We start from the raw sequence: 17,016 nt of genomic DNA, 5'->3' as shown, positions 1-17,016 counted from the left end.
AGTGATGCTATAGGAGAAGTGATGTCCAGTGTGATACACATGGCAATTTCCTGCAGTACCCTGGAAAAACATTATTGGATTAAGTTTAGCCTTACTATATTAAGTTTATATATCATTGTGGGCCAGGGATTGTATGTAATTCTGTGGGGGCGGAGGGGGAACTACAGCCATCCAGGAGCTAAGAGGGAGTGATTAGGTAAATTAACTCAGGTTGCAACACACTTCTCAAAGTACCACCACCTGTACTACTTGAGTTTAAACTGATGCAGGGCCTTCTTTCTGTTCCAACAAATGGACAGGACTTTCTGTCCAAGAGGGGAGACAGTCCTTCCTGAGAATGGTTGTATGTGGAAGGACTTGATCTATTTGTGGATGTGCTTGTTCTGAGTTAACAGCTATCAGTCGTTATAGAAAAACCCTTATGTAGGGTTTGAATGATTGACTCCTAACTGTGCCTCCCAATAAATGCCTTGTCTACATTCCACTACTTTTGTTGTTCTATTTTGTATTGGTATTTATTTTGTTTGCATTGTAGTTTTGTTTTGTGTATCTCTTAAAAGTTTATTATTTAGCAACTCATATTAAAGATTATAGCAGTTATAATTATTTAAATTACTATTTAATACTAGCTTAAAGTACAAACCAGGGGGTGCAAGATTATGGAATAGCCTACTAGAGTATAATACATTATAAGCTTGATTTGCCTTTAAAGCATTTTTTGTCATTTTAATTTTTCTTTTAATTATATTATAAACTGGTTCAAAATATTTATTACTACAGGCAGTTTAGGTGTGAAACAGAACATAGACCAATTAAAATAATATTTTCTGCATTTATGCCAGAAGTGGTTTTTTTAGCCACTACACAATAGTTATTAGCATAGACAGTTTATACTTTATGAGCATCAGTTTTTCAGCCATACTGTGCAATTTGAAGACTGATTCCCCAAAGTAAATCCACATACTGGCAACTCTGTCTGTAAGACTTTACAGCTGCACACATAATTGTCTCCCAGGAGTGAACAGCAGTACAAGCCTGGGGCTTTCCCAATCTTGCTTTGTCTTGCAACAGAGGGAAAACTTTTTTTTTTTCCCACACCATATGGGTTTCAGTGGTTTTACATTTAAGTTCATGGAATTGGATCCTTGTTAATTTGTTTGCACTGCACCAACTGGAATATTTCTTACAATAAATTTTAACTTGTTTGTGGTAAGAGGGCAGGTTTTCTTGCTGCATATAACTTAGGGTCACTTTTACTTTGTATAGCTTGTATATCCCCCACGTACGTTATTAGCACGCACAGACTTAATTCCATATTTCCTTAAAACAGTTACAAGATCACATGTTATATACAGTTAATAAAGCTTTATTAATGAGTTATTGGTTTTGCTTATTTAATGGATATAGTACTTTTGTTGCTATCTGCTATCAGAGTGCTTGGTTGTTTCCACAGCATCTCTATTAGCAAAATAGTGATTTCAAGCAGTCTAGTTCCTGTGCCAGTTCTGTTAAGTTCTTTCAATGTAGTTGGCCCCTCAGCACTCTTACACATTTTTGTCTAGAAAGTCCTTTTAATGGTGTTTACGCAAATTTTACCTCTCTTTAGTGAGCACAGTTCTTTATGGTAACTCACATTGGTAAAATTTAATAACACAGACGCATACAAAGATGTTCAGTTTATTTATAATGTTTCCTTAACAGGTCTTAACCATAAACTATGTGAACCTGTTTCCAGTCTAGGAATTTTTAATCTTTATTTCCAAAACTCCACCATGTGGTTTTTATGTTTACTCCCTTAGTGACATGTATTTTTACATCACAGTTAAACAGAACTTTTGGATAGGATTTCAGTGGTTGGATGTTTTATAGTGTTTTTGAATGGGCACTGCACCATTCAAGGTAGTTCCATCATCCATAAATATAATGTATTAAAAGAATACAGAATATAAATGGCACTTTTGAATAAGATTTGGTGGTTGGGCTACAACAGTCAGCTTGGGGTTGTTTGTTCTAATGGGAAAAGGGGTTTTCAACCAGAGGCTCATGACCATCCTGCCCTTCTTATATTGGTAAATGCAAGGCAGGTTTTCAGCTGTATGTGAAGGTGACCCAAGTACCCAAGGACATGTTGTGAATTTATGTAATAAGGTACATAGTTCCCCCAAATTTAGATTTCAAGTACCCTTCCTACCTTCAACATGTCTATAACTTCTGTGCTTAGTCTAATTAAATACTGCTTTTTCTACAGGTTAATAATGAAATGTATTTTAAAACACCTTCTGTCTCTTCAATCAAAAATGCATTGTCATCTATGAGTAGAAAGGAGGGTGCTCTAAGATCACACTTAACAGAAGCCTTAAACACTTCTGTTACAAGATCTATAAACACTTCAAACAATAGATTAGTATCTTCACCTCATTTGGATCCTGAAAACAGGTGAGTGAATAAGTGCAAAGTAGCTTTCCCTTCATCTCAGGAATAAATAATTTGCAGATGAAAGTAATTATGGTGTTTGGTAATATGTCAATTGCCAGGTTGTGACAGCCATAATGACTGATGTTATCTGAGCTAGTATGATAGCTGTCAGATATTAGATCAAATGCTTTCTGAAGAGTGAAAGCAAATGTAGGAAGCATTTTGCTAACAAGGAGGAAGATTGATTGATTACTTATTTCTCTTAGTCAGGAAAGACTGATTTGTGTTAGTTGTCTTTCCAGTATATTTTTCCAAAGAAGCTTCCGTTGCTGGTAACCTTTTATTATATTGTCACTTCTTGGTCCAAGTTTATTAGTCTGTTTCATGATATAGTGTGAAAACAAGTCAATTGCTAAGTTACTATAAAAATAATGCTTGATATGTACCCTGACTGACTAGTGATATGTAGTTTTTTCTTAGCATAACACTCTTTCTAGTCAGAACCTCTCTCTGCTGACATCTGTTCTATTCAAGAACATCTTTCTCTTGACTTGGCCTGTCTTTCTGCTAATTACTTGTAATTCTGAATTAGTTAACTAAAGATGTTGTTGTTGCTTCCATTGTCCCAGATAGCCTTGGATGAATCCTTTTGATTCAGTTCAGCCATGAAACCTGATCTCTCCTAATGTTCTTAACTGTACCAAGCACAACCAACAGTCTCACTATAATAGATAAGCAGAAAGATCCTCTCAGGGTATGTCTACACTACGGGATTATTCCAATTTTATGGAAACTGGTTTTGTAAAACAGATTGTATAAAGTCGAGTGCACGCAGCCACACTAAGCACATTAATTCGGTGGTGTGCGTCCATGTACCGAGGCTAGCATCGATTTCTGGAACATTGCACTGTGGGTAGCTATCCCATAGTTCCCGCAGTCTCCCCCACCCATTGGAATTCTGGGTTGAGATCCCAATGCATGATGGTGCAAAAACAGTGTCGCAGGTGATTCTGGGTAAACGTTGTCACTCAATCCTTCCTCCGTGAAAGCAACGGCAGACAATCATTTTGCGCCCTTTTCCCCTGGATTGCCCTGGCACACGCCATAGCATGGCAACCATGGAGCCTATTTTGCCTTTTGTCACTGTCACCGTATGTGTACTGGATGCTGCTGACAGAGGCGGTATTGCATGTTACACAGCAGCATTCATTTGCCTTTGCAAGGTAGCAGAGATGGTTACCATCCCTATTGCACCATCTGCCATTGTAAATTGGCGATGAGATGATGGTTATCAATCATTTTGTACCGTCTGCTGCTGTCATGGGTTCTCCTGGCTGGCCTCGCTGAGGTCGGTTGGGGGTGCATGGACTAAAAATGGGAATGACTCCCCAGGTCATTCCCATCTTTGTTTTGTCTAAAAATAGTCCTGCCTAGAATATGGGGCAAGTCTACTAGAGAGCCAGAGAGCACAGCCACTCCGGGTCAGAGCCCCAGAGATCCCGCAGAAATGATGAGCTGCATGCCATTCTAGGGGGTGCCCCTGCAACAACCCCACCCGTTGCTTCCCTCCTCCCACACCCCTCCTGGGCTACTGTGGTAGTGTCCCCCCGTTTGTGTGATGAAGTAATAAAGAATGCAGGAATAAGAAACACTGACTTTTTAGCGAGATAAAATGAGGGGGAGGCAGCCTCCCACTGCTATGATAGTCCAGGGAGTATAGAATCTTTTCTTTAGACACGAAAGGGGGGGAAGGGGAGCTGATGGAGCTCAGGCTCCAGCTGCTATGATGAGGACAGTTACCCAGCAGTTTGTACCGTCTGCCAGGAATGACAGGGAGTCATTCCCATTTTTATCCAGGTGCCCCCGGCCGACCTCACCGAGGCCAGCCAGGAACGTTCACGGGCTGATGACAATTTTCCACCATTTTGTACCGTCTGCCATCAGGAAAGGAAGGGCAGGGGATGCTGCTGTTCAGTGCTGCAGCACCGCGTCTACCAGCAGCATGCAGTAGACGTATGGTGACATTGAAAAATGGCAAGAAACTATTTTTTCCCCTTTTTTTCCAGGGGGAGAGGGGGATAAATTGATGAGATATACCCTGAACCATCCCGGACAATGTTTTTAACCCTTCAGGCATAGGGAGCTCAGCCAAGAATGCAAATGTTTTTCGGAGACTGCAGGGACTGTGGGATAGCTAGAGTCCTCAATACCCACTCCCTCCCTCCATGAGCATCCATTTGATTCTTTGGCTTTCCATTACGCTTGTCACGCAGCACTGTGCTGAATCCCTGCTGTGGCCTCCGTCTATCATAGCCTGGAGGTTTTTTCAAATGCTTTGTCATTTCGTCTTCTGTAACAGAGCTCTGATAGAACAGATTTGTCTCCTCATACAGCGATCAGATCCAGTATCTCCCATACGGTCCATGCTGGAGCTCTTTTTGGATTTGTGACTGCATCGCCACCCGTGCTGATCAGAGCTCCTGGGCAAACAGGAAATGAAATTCAAAAGTTCGCGGGACTTTTCCTGTCTACCTGGCCAGTGCATCCGAGTTCAGATTGCTTTCCAGAGCGGTCACAGTGGTGCACTGTGGGATACTGCCCAGAGGCCAATACCGTCAATTTGCAGCCACACTAACCCTAATCCGACATGGCAATACCAATTTCAGCGCTGCTCCTCTCGTTGGGGAGGAGTACAGAAACCGGTTTAAAGAGCCCTTTATATCGATATAAAGGGCCTCGTTATGTGGACAGGTGCAGGGTTAAATCGGTTTAACACTGCTAAATTTGTTTTAAACACGTAGTGTAGACCAGGCCTCATTCACCCTGTATAGTGTCAGTTCACTCAATGTCCAATTTTCAGGAGCACTCCAAAATGGTAGGATTTACAACTCCTAAAGTTGACCTCAAAATTTAGAAATTAAAAAGTGCAGATTGTCTAGAATCACCAGGTCACTCCAAAAAATGTGTACTTTATTTTCATAAGCACTGTTCACACAAACTTGGAATTATACAGTTGGGAAAATAGGAATTATTTTGAATAATATAGTACTTTGCACTAGCTGATTTATTTCATTTCTTCCCTCCCCAGCCTTAAACGGAAGATTTCTGGTTGTTCACCTGTTACTTTAAAGACACCACGATTAAATAACCACACATTTGACAATCACATTGAAGATGACGATGATGAGGACGTCATCATCTTAGAGGAGAGCAGTACTCCAAAACCTGCAGCAGACTATGATGTTACAATAGTAAAAACTGAGCATATTAACATGGAACAAGGCAGCATGCAAGAGGAGCCTTGTGGTGCAGCTAGTTCAGAAGATAAATATGAGCAGTGGACTGCATCAACCCAAACGGAGATCCCAAGTTTAGTTGTTAAAAAGGAAGAAGTAGAAGATAATATAGATATGCAGTTAACCAGATCAGCTTTGGAAACAAGCCAAGAAGAAATCATCAATGCTTCTGAGACGTCTTCTGTGGATTTTTGCATCAAATTAAACGAACTAAGAAATCAGCTGCAAGTAGCAAACCAAGAAAAAGAAAATTACCGAAAACAGTGTGAAATGTTAACCAACCAGATGGAAATACTAGAGCAGAAGATACTAGAAATGAATGATAACTATGTGAAAAAGGAAATGTGTCATCAGTCAACTGAGACTATTATATTCCCAGATGACAAACTAGAAAATTTTAAAGAGAAAAGTCCAGAAGAAGTGGCTATTTTATATGAGCAGGCCTTAAAAGAAATGGAAAAGCTAAAGGAACAGTGTAGTACTTTGCTAAACTTAAAAACAGAATGCAGCAAATGTTCTAACAATGAAAATAAAAATGACGTGGATGAAATTGCTGTGCAGCTTGATGATGTCTTCAGACAACTGGACAAATGCAATACTGAGAGAGATCAATATAAAAGTGAGGTAGGTATGTTAATATGGTTTATGGCAAGGTAAAGTGAATATACAGGACCTGTCTTTTTAAAGCTAGCTATAAAATTATTCACCAAGGCCTTGATCTTGTAATGAGCTCCATCCACAGAACTCCCTATGGCATCAGTGGGGCTCCTTATGAGCAAAGAGAACAGCCACATTGAATACACTGCAGGATCAGGGTCAAAATTTGTGGAGGCAATTGCACATACAAATCATCATAATTATTCAGATGCAAATCAATTAATTGGAAATAAATTAGGATTATCTCATTAGCTGACATCTCCTGTGTATATACTAGATCTTGATTTGTTGTAAATTGCTAGAGATGTGAATACCTTTGTTATTTTTTAGTAAACTGTAGCCTCTATTTCAAAAGTTCAAGTACGAATATTTTTTTCAAATAGTACAATTAAAAAAATTAACATATGTCTAGTAAATACATTTATCATGTACTGTGTGTTCAAGTAACACAACTAATAAAAACGGCTAGAAAAGATACCAAGCATTGAATTGGCATAGATTTACTCTAACTTTTCTTTTGAAGTGATCCCTCCAGAGTAAGCTTGAGACACCCTGATATACAAATATAGAGTTCTCGTTGCTTTTGGGTAGTTCATTATTTGTTTCTGTTAATAAACAGAATAGATACCACTGGAGACTGTCTGCCATCTTTTAACTTCACTTTTCAACTCCTTTTCCCATTTACATGAGGTCGGAGGTGCCTATGATTCTTCACTACTCCTTGCAGTCCATGGCACAGGTTCTTAGGTTTTGGAGTTCCAGTCCTTTTCTCTTCAAACTTCTCTTGACAGTCTTTCCATTGTGTCCTCTGTCTTCCATGTCCTTTCTTGCTGTCCTCTTTCTCCCATCCTTTCTTTGCTATCACTGAGAGTCTCAAATTCATCTTCCCCCTAATTTATTCCATGTGCACTCTGTTTACTCTCCACTTGCCTGCCATTCTCTTCACTATATTATTTTATATTATCCACTGCCAAATCGGAGCAGGCAGGGACAGACAAATGCAGTGAATGCTCTTCCTTTCAGTTTGTGAATTAATTGCAAGTTCCACAGTACTCCTGCCTTTTTCACTGCCATCCATGCTCACTGTGGGGTTCTTTTCAGTTCTCCAGATCTTGGTCCAGTGGCATGAAATATGCTTCCCAAGCATAGAGATTCTTTCTTCTCTCCAGAAACTTCAGTCAGCAGCTCTTCTGTCATTCTTCCTTACTTGCATAATTGGTCTTTTGTGTTTACCTTCAAACTATGATCTTCAAACACAAATGCCTACCCTGATATCATATTTACCAGTTCCTCTTTGCTGTCAGCCAAAAGGGCCAGATGGTCAACATAGATTACCTTTCTCTATCTCCATGGGTTTGGTACTCCTATTACTTAACTCCATAATTAGGATGAAGAAAAGAGGACTCAGCACACTGCTTTGTCTGACTCCCACTGCTGCCTCAGAACTCTCTGAAATTCCATGTATTGTTACCACCTTAGCTCTTGACCCTCAAAGTTTCTGTATCATATCCATTTCTGAAGTCCCCGTCCCATCGATTTCAATACTGTAAACAATGCAGAATCATGTCATATGCTTTGTCAAGATCAATAAATGCTACATAGCAGTTACACCCTCCATTTATAATTCTTTCAAACTTCTGTCTTGTAAATATGTCTGTAGTATTCCTTCCCTTCTCCTATATTTTCCTCCACCTTGCACCAAAACCTTACCTCCAAAACTTTTTCAAGGACTTGAGTCTGATTTAACGGAGTGATGCCCAGTAAGTATTTGGATTATTTGCATCACCCGTGCCCTCCCAGAGAGGCATAATTTATCCCATTCTCCAGTTAAATAGGATCCCAGCAAACAGTTATGTATGAAGCGAGTATCTGCCTTGATCATATCAACGGTTATCTCATCTTCACTTGCTGCCTCACTTTTCTTCTTCTTATTCAGAACTTTTACCTCCTCTACAGAGATCAATACCTCTTTGAGGCTTTTCCATAATTGCTGGAGGTGCTTGCTGTTGCAATTCTCTTCTTGTTTAACAGCCTTTGGAAATATTTTTTCCATATCACTACCACACCTTTAGGGTTAGTCATCACACAGTTCCCATCCTTCATGCAGAAAGCTCTATCCTGTGTTTCATTTGTTCATCTTTTTTGCCAACCCGTCTGACGAAGTGGGTATTCACCCACAAAAGCTTATGCTCCAATACATCTGTTAGTCTATAAGGTACCACAGGACTCTTAATCTGGATCTGTAAAAAGCAACAAAACACGGCTACCCCCTGATACTTTCTTGACATCTTGCTCCAGCTTTCTGTATAATTCCTCTTCAGCTTCCATTCTCACCTTAGCAACTGCCTTTTTTGTATGTTGTGTGCTTATTATTCTCATCCCAACCTGCTTTCTCAGACTCTTTAATTCTTTGTTTTTAATTACTTGCTATCCAAAAGTACCCTATCTTACCACTCGTTCTGCCACATTACCTTCACTGCCTTTAATGAAATGGGCAGGGATGGTGTCTGTAGCCTCTGTTTGCCAGAAGCTGGGAATGGGCAACAGGGGATGGATCACTTGATGATTACCTGTTCTATTCATTCCCTCTGGCGCACCTGGATTTGGCCACTGTCTGAGGGCAGGATACTGGGCTAAATGGACCTTTGCTCTGACCCAGTATGGCTGTTCTTATGTTCTTAAACTTTCTTAAGTCTCCCTCCACTCACTTCACTGTCTTTGGCAATGCATGAAAACCTTCCTTTACTGTTTAGCAAACTTCCTTTCTGCCCCCTTACCTAACTAACTACTAGTGCAATTTCTTCCTCAGTTTCATTCTTTCCTGTGTTCTCAGGTTATACATTTTAGCTATTAATACTTGTTATACTGAGTGAATATGTGGCAGAACAACCCTTGTCCTTCACCATTTTCATATGCTCTCTTACCAAAATATAGTTTATCTGGGCTTTGCTTTTTCCACTGTAATATATCCTCATATGGGATTCTTTTTTAAAAAACAAAACAGTATTCACCACTAAACTCCCATTAAACACCACTTAACCCAGTTCTCTCCTTCTCAGTTATTTTACCAAAGCCAAATTTACCCACCACTTCTTCTGTTGGGCTCCTTTCACCAACATGATTGCTGGTTGCTAACAAGGTGTCACTTTCAACCATAACCACCAACTTTCCAGCTCATTTCTAAAGTTCTTCCTCTCTTCCATAGGTCTGCCTGATTTGTGGAGCAAACTTTGATATCAAACAACCCTATTCTCTATCATCAACTGTACTATCATCAATCATTTCCCTCTTCTTTCTGCACTCATGACATCAGTGATCTAAGCTCATTACCCCATTCATTTTCTTTTTTTCTCCAAACCAAAAAAGCTTTAAATCCATTTTTCAAAATTATACTTCTGTCTTTACACCATGTGGATTTTCTTTCTAGCCATTGCCTCTACCAGCTCTCCTGACCTACCTCTATGTGAACCTATATTCCAAGTTGCTGTTCTCAGGACTTGGCCAATTTGTCGCTGTTGCCTGGAAAAGAGTGTCGGTTACATGTTTTAAATACTTCCATTCAAAGAACACACCAGGAACCCAGGAGCTAAGTAGCCCACTCATGGCTGAACCTGCTGTGGTTTTACTTTGGAGTTGACCTTCTCCTAGATCAGTTGCCATCCAAAGCATCTGACACCCAATCTGGCATCGTTGTGAGAAATAAAATTTTCATTTTGGAGAGAAACCATTAATATTTAAAAAAAACTATTCTAAACAAAATTGCTGTATGTACATGTGTTATGGAAATTGATCAGTTTTGGTAATTTGTCTCCATCTTTTTCAAAATATTTTTTAGAGGAGAGTATCTATACTCTGCCATTTTTTGCTCACCAAGAAAATGATAGTTTCTAATATTAGCTAACAGGGTTTTTTTGGAATTCACACAGGATGGATAAATTAGTTTTTAAAAGATCAATTCTTTAAATGTTGGTAGTTATTTCCCTATCTTATAGTATTAAATTGCTAATGTGGATGTTTTGTATGTTTCTTTAGCTTTCTAATTGTTCATAGAATTTCAGATTTTATAGATTGCGCCCTTCCAAGTTTCAGATTTAAAATGCTCATCTATGCTGAAGTCAAGAGCCTCATTAATAGCCTTAATCTGAAAACATACAGATACAGAATTGATAAGTAAATTGCCCATGCTGTTTGTACTCAACTCTACTTTTTGATATATTGAACTTCCACAAGTCAAGAAAGCTGAACTGCTTTGACCAGTCTATACTCAACCATCAGGGTTTGCAGTGTGAAATCAATGGAACTTATGCTCCTAAATAAGTTAAGTGCTTTTGAAAATCCAACTGTTAGGTGTCTAAATTAGCTTTAAGTGCCTAACTTTAGGCTTCTGTTTTTGAAAATTTTGGGGCATGTAAAGTATGTTCACTAATGTATTGAAAGTCTTAACTTCTGATTGTTAATATTGAAGCAATTTGTTTTGAATGGAAAGATTTTATGGCACTAAAACTTTTTAATAACTACAATTTTAACCTCTGATACCACAAAAACTTGTGTACACTCATGTTGGTTTCAAGCAGATGAGCGGTTACATTGACGAAAATCTGATGATATTAATGTGAGCAGAATTGCATACCTGCTTAAGTGTTTGCAGGATCATGGTTTTAATTTTCAATATTTTGTTTTCCTGTAGCAATTTTGTAAAATACAGCTGATACCCAACCAGTAGTGATGTTTTTAGAAAGCATAATTTTGTTTAATTTTAATTCATTGCCGTAAAACACATTTTCAGATTAGTTTTTTAAAGCATCAGTAAACTTTTAAAAATCAAGTGATTTGATCATTAGTTAAGCCAATGATTTAAATCACCTTATTTTTAAATTACTCTACCTTGACTTCAGACATATAAAATTAACTTGCTTTGATTTACCTGTCTCAGATTGAACTGCTGGAAATGGAAAAAACTCAAATTGGTTTTCAGTGCGAAGAGCTTAAAAGAGAAGTTGCACAGTTAAAAGCTACAATTCCTCAAGTGGTAGCATGTGCAAATGATTCTACAGCCAGTAACATTGAAGATCCTGTCAGTTATTCTGATGAAGAAAGGTATCGCGTTTTTTTCTTTTAGACCAGAAATTTGCCTGGAATAGCCTGTCAGGCTTGTACCTTAAAACCCTGTCAAAGTTCATGATTCATTCTGTAATCTTTTGTGACTTTCTGAATCTTCACTGCCCCTTTCTTTCCCCGCTAATGTTCACAATTTATCTTCCAAAAAAATATTTCAGATTAGTTTGTATAATATGGTCCAGATTGCAAATGTTAAAAGAATCTAAATGTGTAGTTTGTCTTAAAATCCTAAAAAAATAAAATAAGGTTTCTCTTTATTCAGGTAGAACAATGGCTTTTTATTGGTGTTAACAGCTTGCTTGCTTACCGCTATACAACACACAGAAGACATTGTCCATTTTCTGAGGCATTTTTACTCCAAATGTATATTAGCACAGATCTAGACTACAAAATTAAGTCAACGTAAGTTATGTTGACCTACAGCCAGCGCACTAATTAAATCAGCTGTTCATGTCAACACCACCCTCCTTGTGCCAATGGTTTGCGTCCTCACCAGGAGTGCCTGCATTGATTTAAGTGGGGGCATTGCAGGGGCTGACAGGCAGAGCCCCACCACTGCAACGTTGACAGTTGGTGCAGGGCTGACTGTGGGAACCCTCTGCCCTAGGGCTGTATGTTTCGGTGGGGCTGGTGCTGATGGCGGTGGGTCCTGAGGGCACTGACCTGCCCCAGGCAGGGGCGACGGGGCTGGTGCTGATGGCAGCCGGCCAGTCAGTGGGGCTGGCACTGATGGCACTGGCTGGCCTCACGTGAAAGGGATTATGGTAGGCTGCCTGCCCTATACAGAGGTGATGGGGCAAGACTGATGCCACCAGCATGCCCCATTTGGATGCGACAGGGGAGGGCTGGGGAGGCTGGCCAGGCTGACTCTAATGGTAGTCAGCTAGTGGTTGGCCCTGTGCAGGAGGGGCAGTGCTGGGGCTGTTGGCATGAGCTGGCTTGTTCTGCCCCGTGAGGGAGCGGCTGGGGTGCTGGCATCAGCTGGCGGCCACCGCCATCAGCCCCACCATTCCTGCATGGGGCCGGTGCCATCAGCCTCAGTCCTGCTGCCCCTACTTGGGGCTGGAGCGGCTGGCTCCATGTGGGGGCAGCGAAGCTGGGGCTGATGGCGCTGGCTGGCTCCATGCAAGGGCAACAGGGTTCAGGCTGTCAAAAGAAGCAACATGTGATGTAAGCAACTTAACTACATCGACTTAAGTGCACTCTTTTGCATACAGAGGTGAAGTTATTAGGTCAGCGTAGTGGATGAGTTACTGTAGTATAGATGCGTAACAAAATTAGGTCAACGTAAGCTTCCTTATGTTGACCTAACTCTGTAGTGTAGACTAGGCCTTAAATGTTTTTTATGGATTACTGACACCCTTCCTCAAATGTTATTGCAAATTGTAGTAATAGATTGAGTTACCAATCCATACAACTCTGTTCAGAGTTGTCACTGCTAGCCAGATCTCTAGTATTAGGTTTGAGCTGTAGCTGCATGAGTTGTGATCGTTCCTCTGTCTGCCAGCATTTTCTTTGCTGTTGGCCTCCAACTTTAATGTCTTGTACTCCCTGGAAGAATTTGCGGATTATTTGAATTTGTTGCACTAGTAGCCACCCACAAATCAGCATCCATTTTGCTGATAAGTCCCAGCCTAACCTGGAAGGAAATGCAGGCAGAAGGAAGAAAGATAAAAAGGATGGTTGAGTTGGAAGTAACTTGGAGCAGCAAAGAGCATGGGGTGAGAAAATGAACACAGGAAAGCAAGAATAAGAGAAGGAACACACAAAATAAACAGGAGAAGGAAAGGAAAGAGGCTGAAGCAGAAAAAACCTGTAGAGTGTAACAGAGAAATATAGCTAAAACATAGCTTTACATACCTATTGTAGCTTTATTTTTAAGGTAGTTCTTGGACAAATTAATTTCTCTTTCCAACTGGTTACTTCCCCTCCTCCTTTTGTCTGTCTCTAGAGGTGGCTTTCAGTGTGTGCCTCACACTTGGGCCAGATATGCCATGCCCTATCATGTTTCTGCATGTACTTCCAATTTTTAATACTTTGGAATTGTTTAGAGAAAGCAAAATGGAGACTGAAGTAAGGTATCTGGGTCAGTATTTGAGTTTGTGCTACCCAAACAAACACAATCCCTTTCATTTTGCTTCAAAAGAGCCCCTATTTTGTGGCGAGGAGGATGGAACCAAGTTCTGCCCTTAGTGTTCGTTTAAAACGGAATGAGCATGTAGTCTCCTTGGAAAAACTGGTCCAGCTAGATCCTTGCCTTGAGTTACTTCATAGATTACTTTAAATTAAATTTCATCATGTCTTATGTTGGCTGATATTTTTCTTTGTAAAACTCAGATTTGCAGAACCTTCTCTTTTCAGTAAGGCAGTCACATTGTTTATAAAGTTCAATATAAAATGTTAGGGAGTGTAATTTCAGAATTTATCTGCACTCTCTATATAAAATCTTCCTTAATATGATCAACATTATCTCCTTACAGCCTGAAACTGCGATCCCTACGAGTTAACGTTGGACAGCTACTGGCCATAATTATGCCTGATTTAGATTTGCAGCAAGTTAATTATGATGTTGATATAGTTGATGAAATTTTAGGACAAGTTGTGGAACAAATGCATGAAGTCACCACTACTTAATATCCTTTACTGAAGACATTAAGATACTTGCTGAATCTTCCACTATATTGTATGCTTTCCAAATTGTAAAGACTGGTTTTGTTTTTGTTGGAGTAATTTAGATATAAATCCAGTGTAAAATATATATACTGTGTGCACTCTGGTGTCACAAATACTGTGGGTACTTTTCATGTACCTTTAACTTTCTCCTTAAAGGAACAGTCAACATTGACAGGCCGTGGATGTACCTAACTTATTAAGAATTTTGTTTTAAAAATAAATGTAATTAAACTTGCAAATATTTTCTATTACTTTGGAATCTTAAGCAGTTTTTACCGAGCTTTTCATTTTGCTTTTAACTTTTGTATTCTCAGTGATCCTTAAATGTATTTGTTCCCCCAAAACTAAACTTACCCTCTCTGATCCCCCTCTGAAAACAAACCACAAAAGCATTGTTGTAAATATCAGTATTCTGCTTGTAAACAATAATGGAACAGGCAAGTTTTGTGCATTTGCCTTTACTTATGATCAAACATAGTTGGTACATGAAATGTTTGGGCTGTGGTCCCTGGTAGCAATATGGGTTGTTAGCTTTTTTTTTGTACAAGGGTCTGATTCTGACAAGTGCTAATACCTGCAGTTCCCACCAAAGCCAGTGGGAATTGCAGATGCTCATACCACTCAGATGCATACTGCTGTGGTACTAACTACAAGTAGGCATAGTTTTGGTATGTGCTGTGTAAGCTTATTCATGTATCTCAATACTGACCTGAACTGCTACCATTTTAATACTCTGCCCTTGAGCGAAGACTGCGAATCCTGTTAAATTGAATAGTGGTTTTGTGATGTTGGCAAATACATAATAGGGACAAGATGTCCTAAAATAAAAAACCTCAGAACATTGAATTGTTGCAATATTGATTACTGACTCTGGCATAGAAACCCCCCTTTGTTAGCTTTGTTGAAATGACACCACTGTAATCACTCTCTCCTAATTTAGCTTCCCATGAAAATACCTATAATGCAGCATGCTATTTGATTACAATGGGCTACTCAGTTTTAGAGGAATTAAGTAATTAAAAGGGCATTTAAGTTAGATACTTTTAAAAGCAAATTAATTACCTTATTTATGGTGGTAATGACCAATGACTTTATTAAAGCTGAAAACTTAAATCTAATTTGCTTTCACCGTTTATGCTGTTTAAATTTTGCACATTTTTTTATGGACAAAAAATGGGCTAGCCCTTTTGTTTCTAGTCTCTTTTCCTGGTTCTCATGTACCAGCACAGTGCTGCAATATCTGCAAAACAGGTGAATGTTTAAATTTAAGTGCTGAGGACAAATATGGGGATAGTGATGCTCCTTCAAACCATCTTTTTTCCCCAGCCAAGAGAGGTGTCCTCCTCATTTGACTAGTGGGAAACAAAAATTGTTTCAATTAAAACCTTTAAAACAGTCATGAAAACATCCCTTTAATTTTAAACATATTAATGTGAAACATGTTTCTACAAAACCTACGTTTTTTGGCTTAAGCAATCTTACTATCTTGTTTAAATTAGGTTGCATTCCCTTAGTTGTACTATGCTAGTCTGTTTAGCGTAAGAGTATCTTGAATACCTGATCTAGTATTATGCTAGTAGGGATAAAGAAATACTATTGTGCTTATAATGGCTAAATTTTTAATGTTTAATTTTGAACAGGTAGCTGAAATATGGCTTAGGTATGCGAACATTATTTTTTGATAAATTGGTGTGCAATTTTTCATTGTCTGTCATTGTTTGTTTATTTATTTTCTCAGTGTTTTGTCCAGATGCTTCTGTAGTTGAATTTATTATAGATGACTGGTAAAATGTCTATACTGAAAATTAAAAATTTATACTGTACATTTAAATTTTGAGGAACAGCGGGTAAATGGAAGTAAGTTTACTTGTTAAAGTACATAGATGTATTTTTTTGTAAAAAAACACATTCTGGTTTTCTGTCAGATCAAAACTTTTAACTGGTCAATAAAAAATTAATTTTGTTTTAAATAATATGCACACTAGCGCTCTCTGGCTTTATTTTAACATTCATCCTTAAGAGGAATCTGGCCTCCACTTTACCATGCAGCCTTTCAGAAGAATGTCAAATTGCTTGCTTCTGTAATCTGCACTAATAGTGTAGTTCTGTCACTTTCTTCAGCGGTTAGACCACATATAGATGTTTGACTTTACTTCCATGCTAAGAGACCTGATTCTTTAACTCAAGTGCTGGAGGTTAGTGTGTTCATGTTCTGAAGTCCCAGTTTAAGTGCGAGATTTCCTAAACAAAGGCTGTTGGTACTGTCACAGTTCAGAGCAACTGCATCTACTCCCACGCTGTGGTCCAGCAAGGGCACCCATCTAAGCTCCCAGTTGTCAGATCTCTCTCCCTCCTAATCAGGTTATTTCCAGGCTGCACAGTTCCCTGCCTATACTGTGAATTCCCCAGTAGTCAGACTGCCCAAGCAGGCCTGTTTTACTTTTCATGTCAGGGACCATAAACAGTGCCACAATTTAAATTACCACACAGCTCTTTCTAAGCAAGCACATTTATTCTTAATAAAAATGTACACATACACTAAATTTACTCGAGATCACACCCCATCTTCCACAAGGGCTCTAGTCTGTCAGTCCTTTAACACTTCCCTGAGGATTGGGGCTCTCTGCTTGCTGGATTAGAAGGAAAGCTGTCCATTAGTTTTAACTCTTTAAACAACATTCCTTCTTTTTTGGTCCCAGGATAGTTCAGTTTGAACAAGTATATGCAAGACTCCAGTCAGTGCTAGCTCTCTGGAAGTGTTACAACTGGAGTGAATTTGCCTAACCCCACCCCTCCACTCAGCTTAGTTCCTGGAAGACTGTGATCTCCTTCCCCACATGGAATTGCATACAATCCA

At 39.2% G+C, this 17,016-nt stretch overlaps 1 protein-coding gene across 2 annotated transcripts in view; it reads left to right on the top strand.

Moving 5' to 3' along the window:
* The window catches only part of MORC3 (MORC family CW-type zinc finger 3), a 47,640-nt gene extending 31,511 nt beyond the window's left edge, over window positions 1-16,129 (top strand). The window contains exons 14-17 of one of the 2 annotated variants that reach the window (XM_030578109.1): window positions 2,249-2,436; window positions 5,504-6,335; window positions 11,302-11,465; window positions 13,967-16,129. In XM_030578109.1, coding sequence (XP_030433969.1) covers window positions 2,249-2,436; window positions 5,504-6,335; window positions 11,302-11,465; window positions 13,967-14,120 — 1,338 coding nt within the window. In that variant the 3' untranslated portion in view covers window positions 14,121-16,129. The other variant, XM_030578118.1, reaches the window with a different exon arrangement.
* The last annotated feature ends 887 nt before the right edge of the window (window positions 16,130-17,016 follow it).

The sequence above is a fragment of the Gopherus evgoodei genome, chromosome 1, assembly GCF_007399415.2.
Source record: "Gopherus evgoodei ecotype Sinaloan lineage chromosome 1, rGopEvg1_v1.p, whole genome shotgun sequence".
Taxonomy (NCBI): domain Eukaryota; kingdom Metazoa; phylum Chordata; order Testudines; family Testudinidae; genus Gopherus; species Gopherus evgoodei.
Note: the sequence above shows the minus strand (reverse complement) of the source record. Positions and strands in the feature narration are given on the sequence as shown.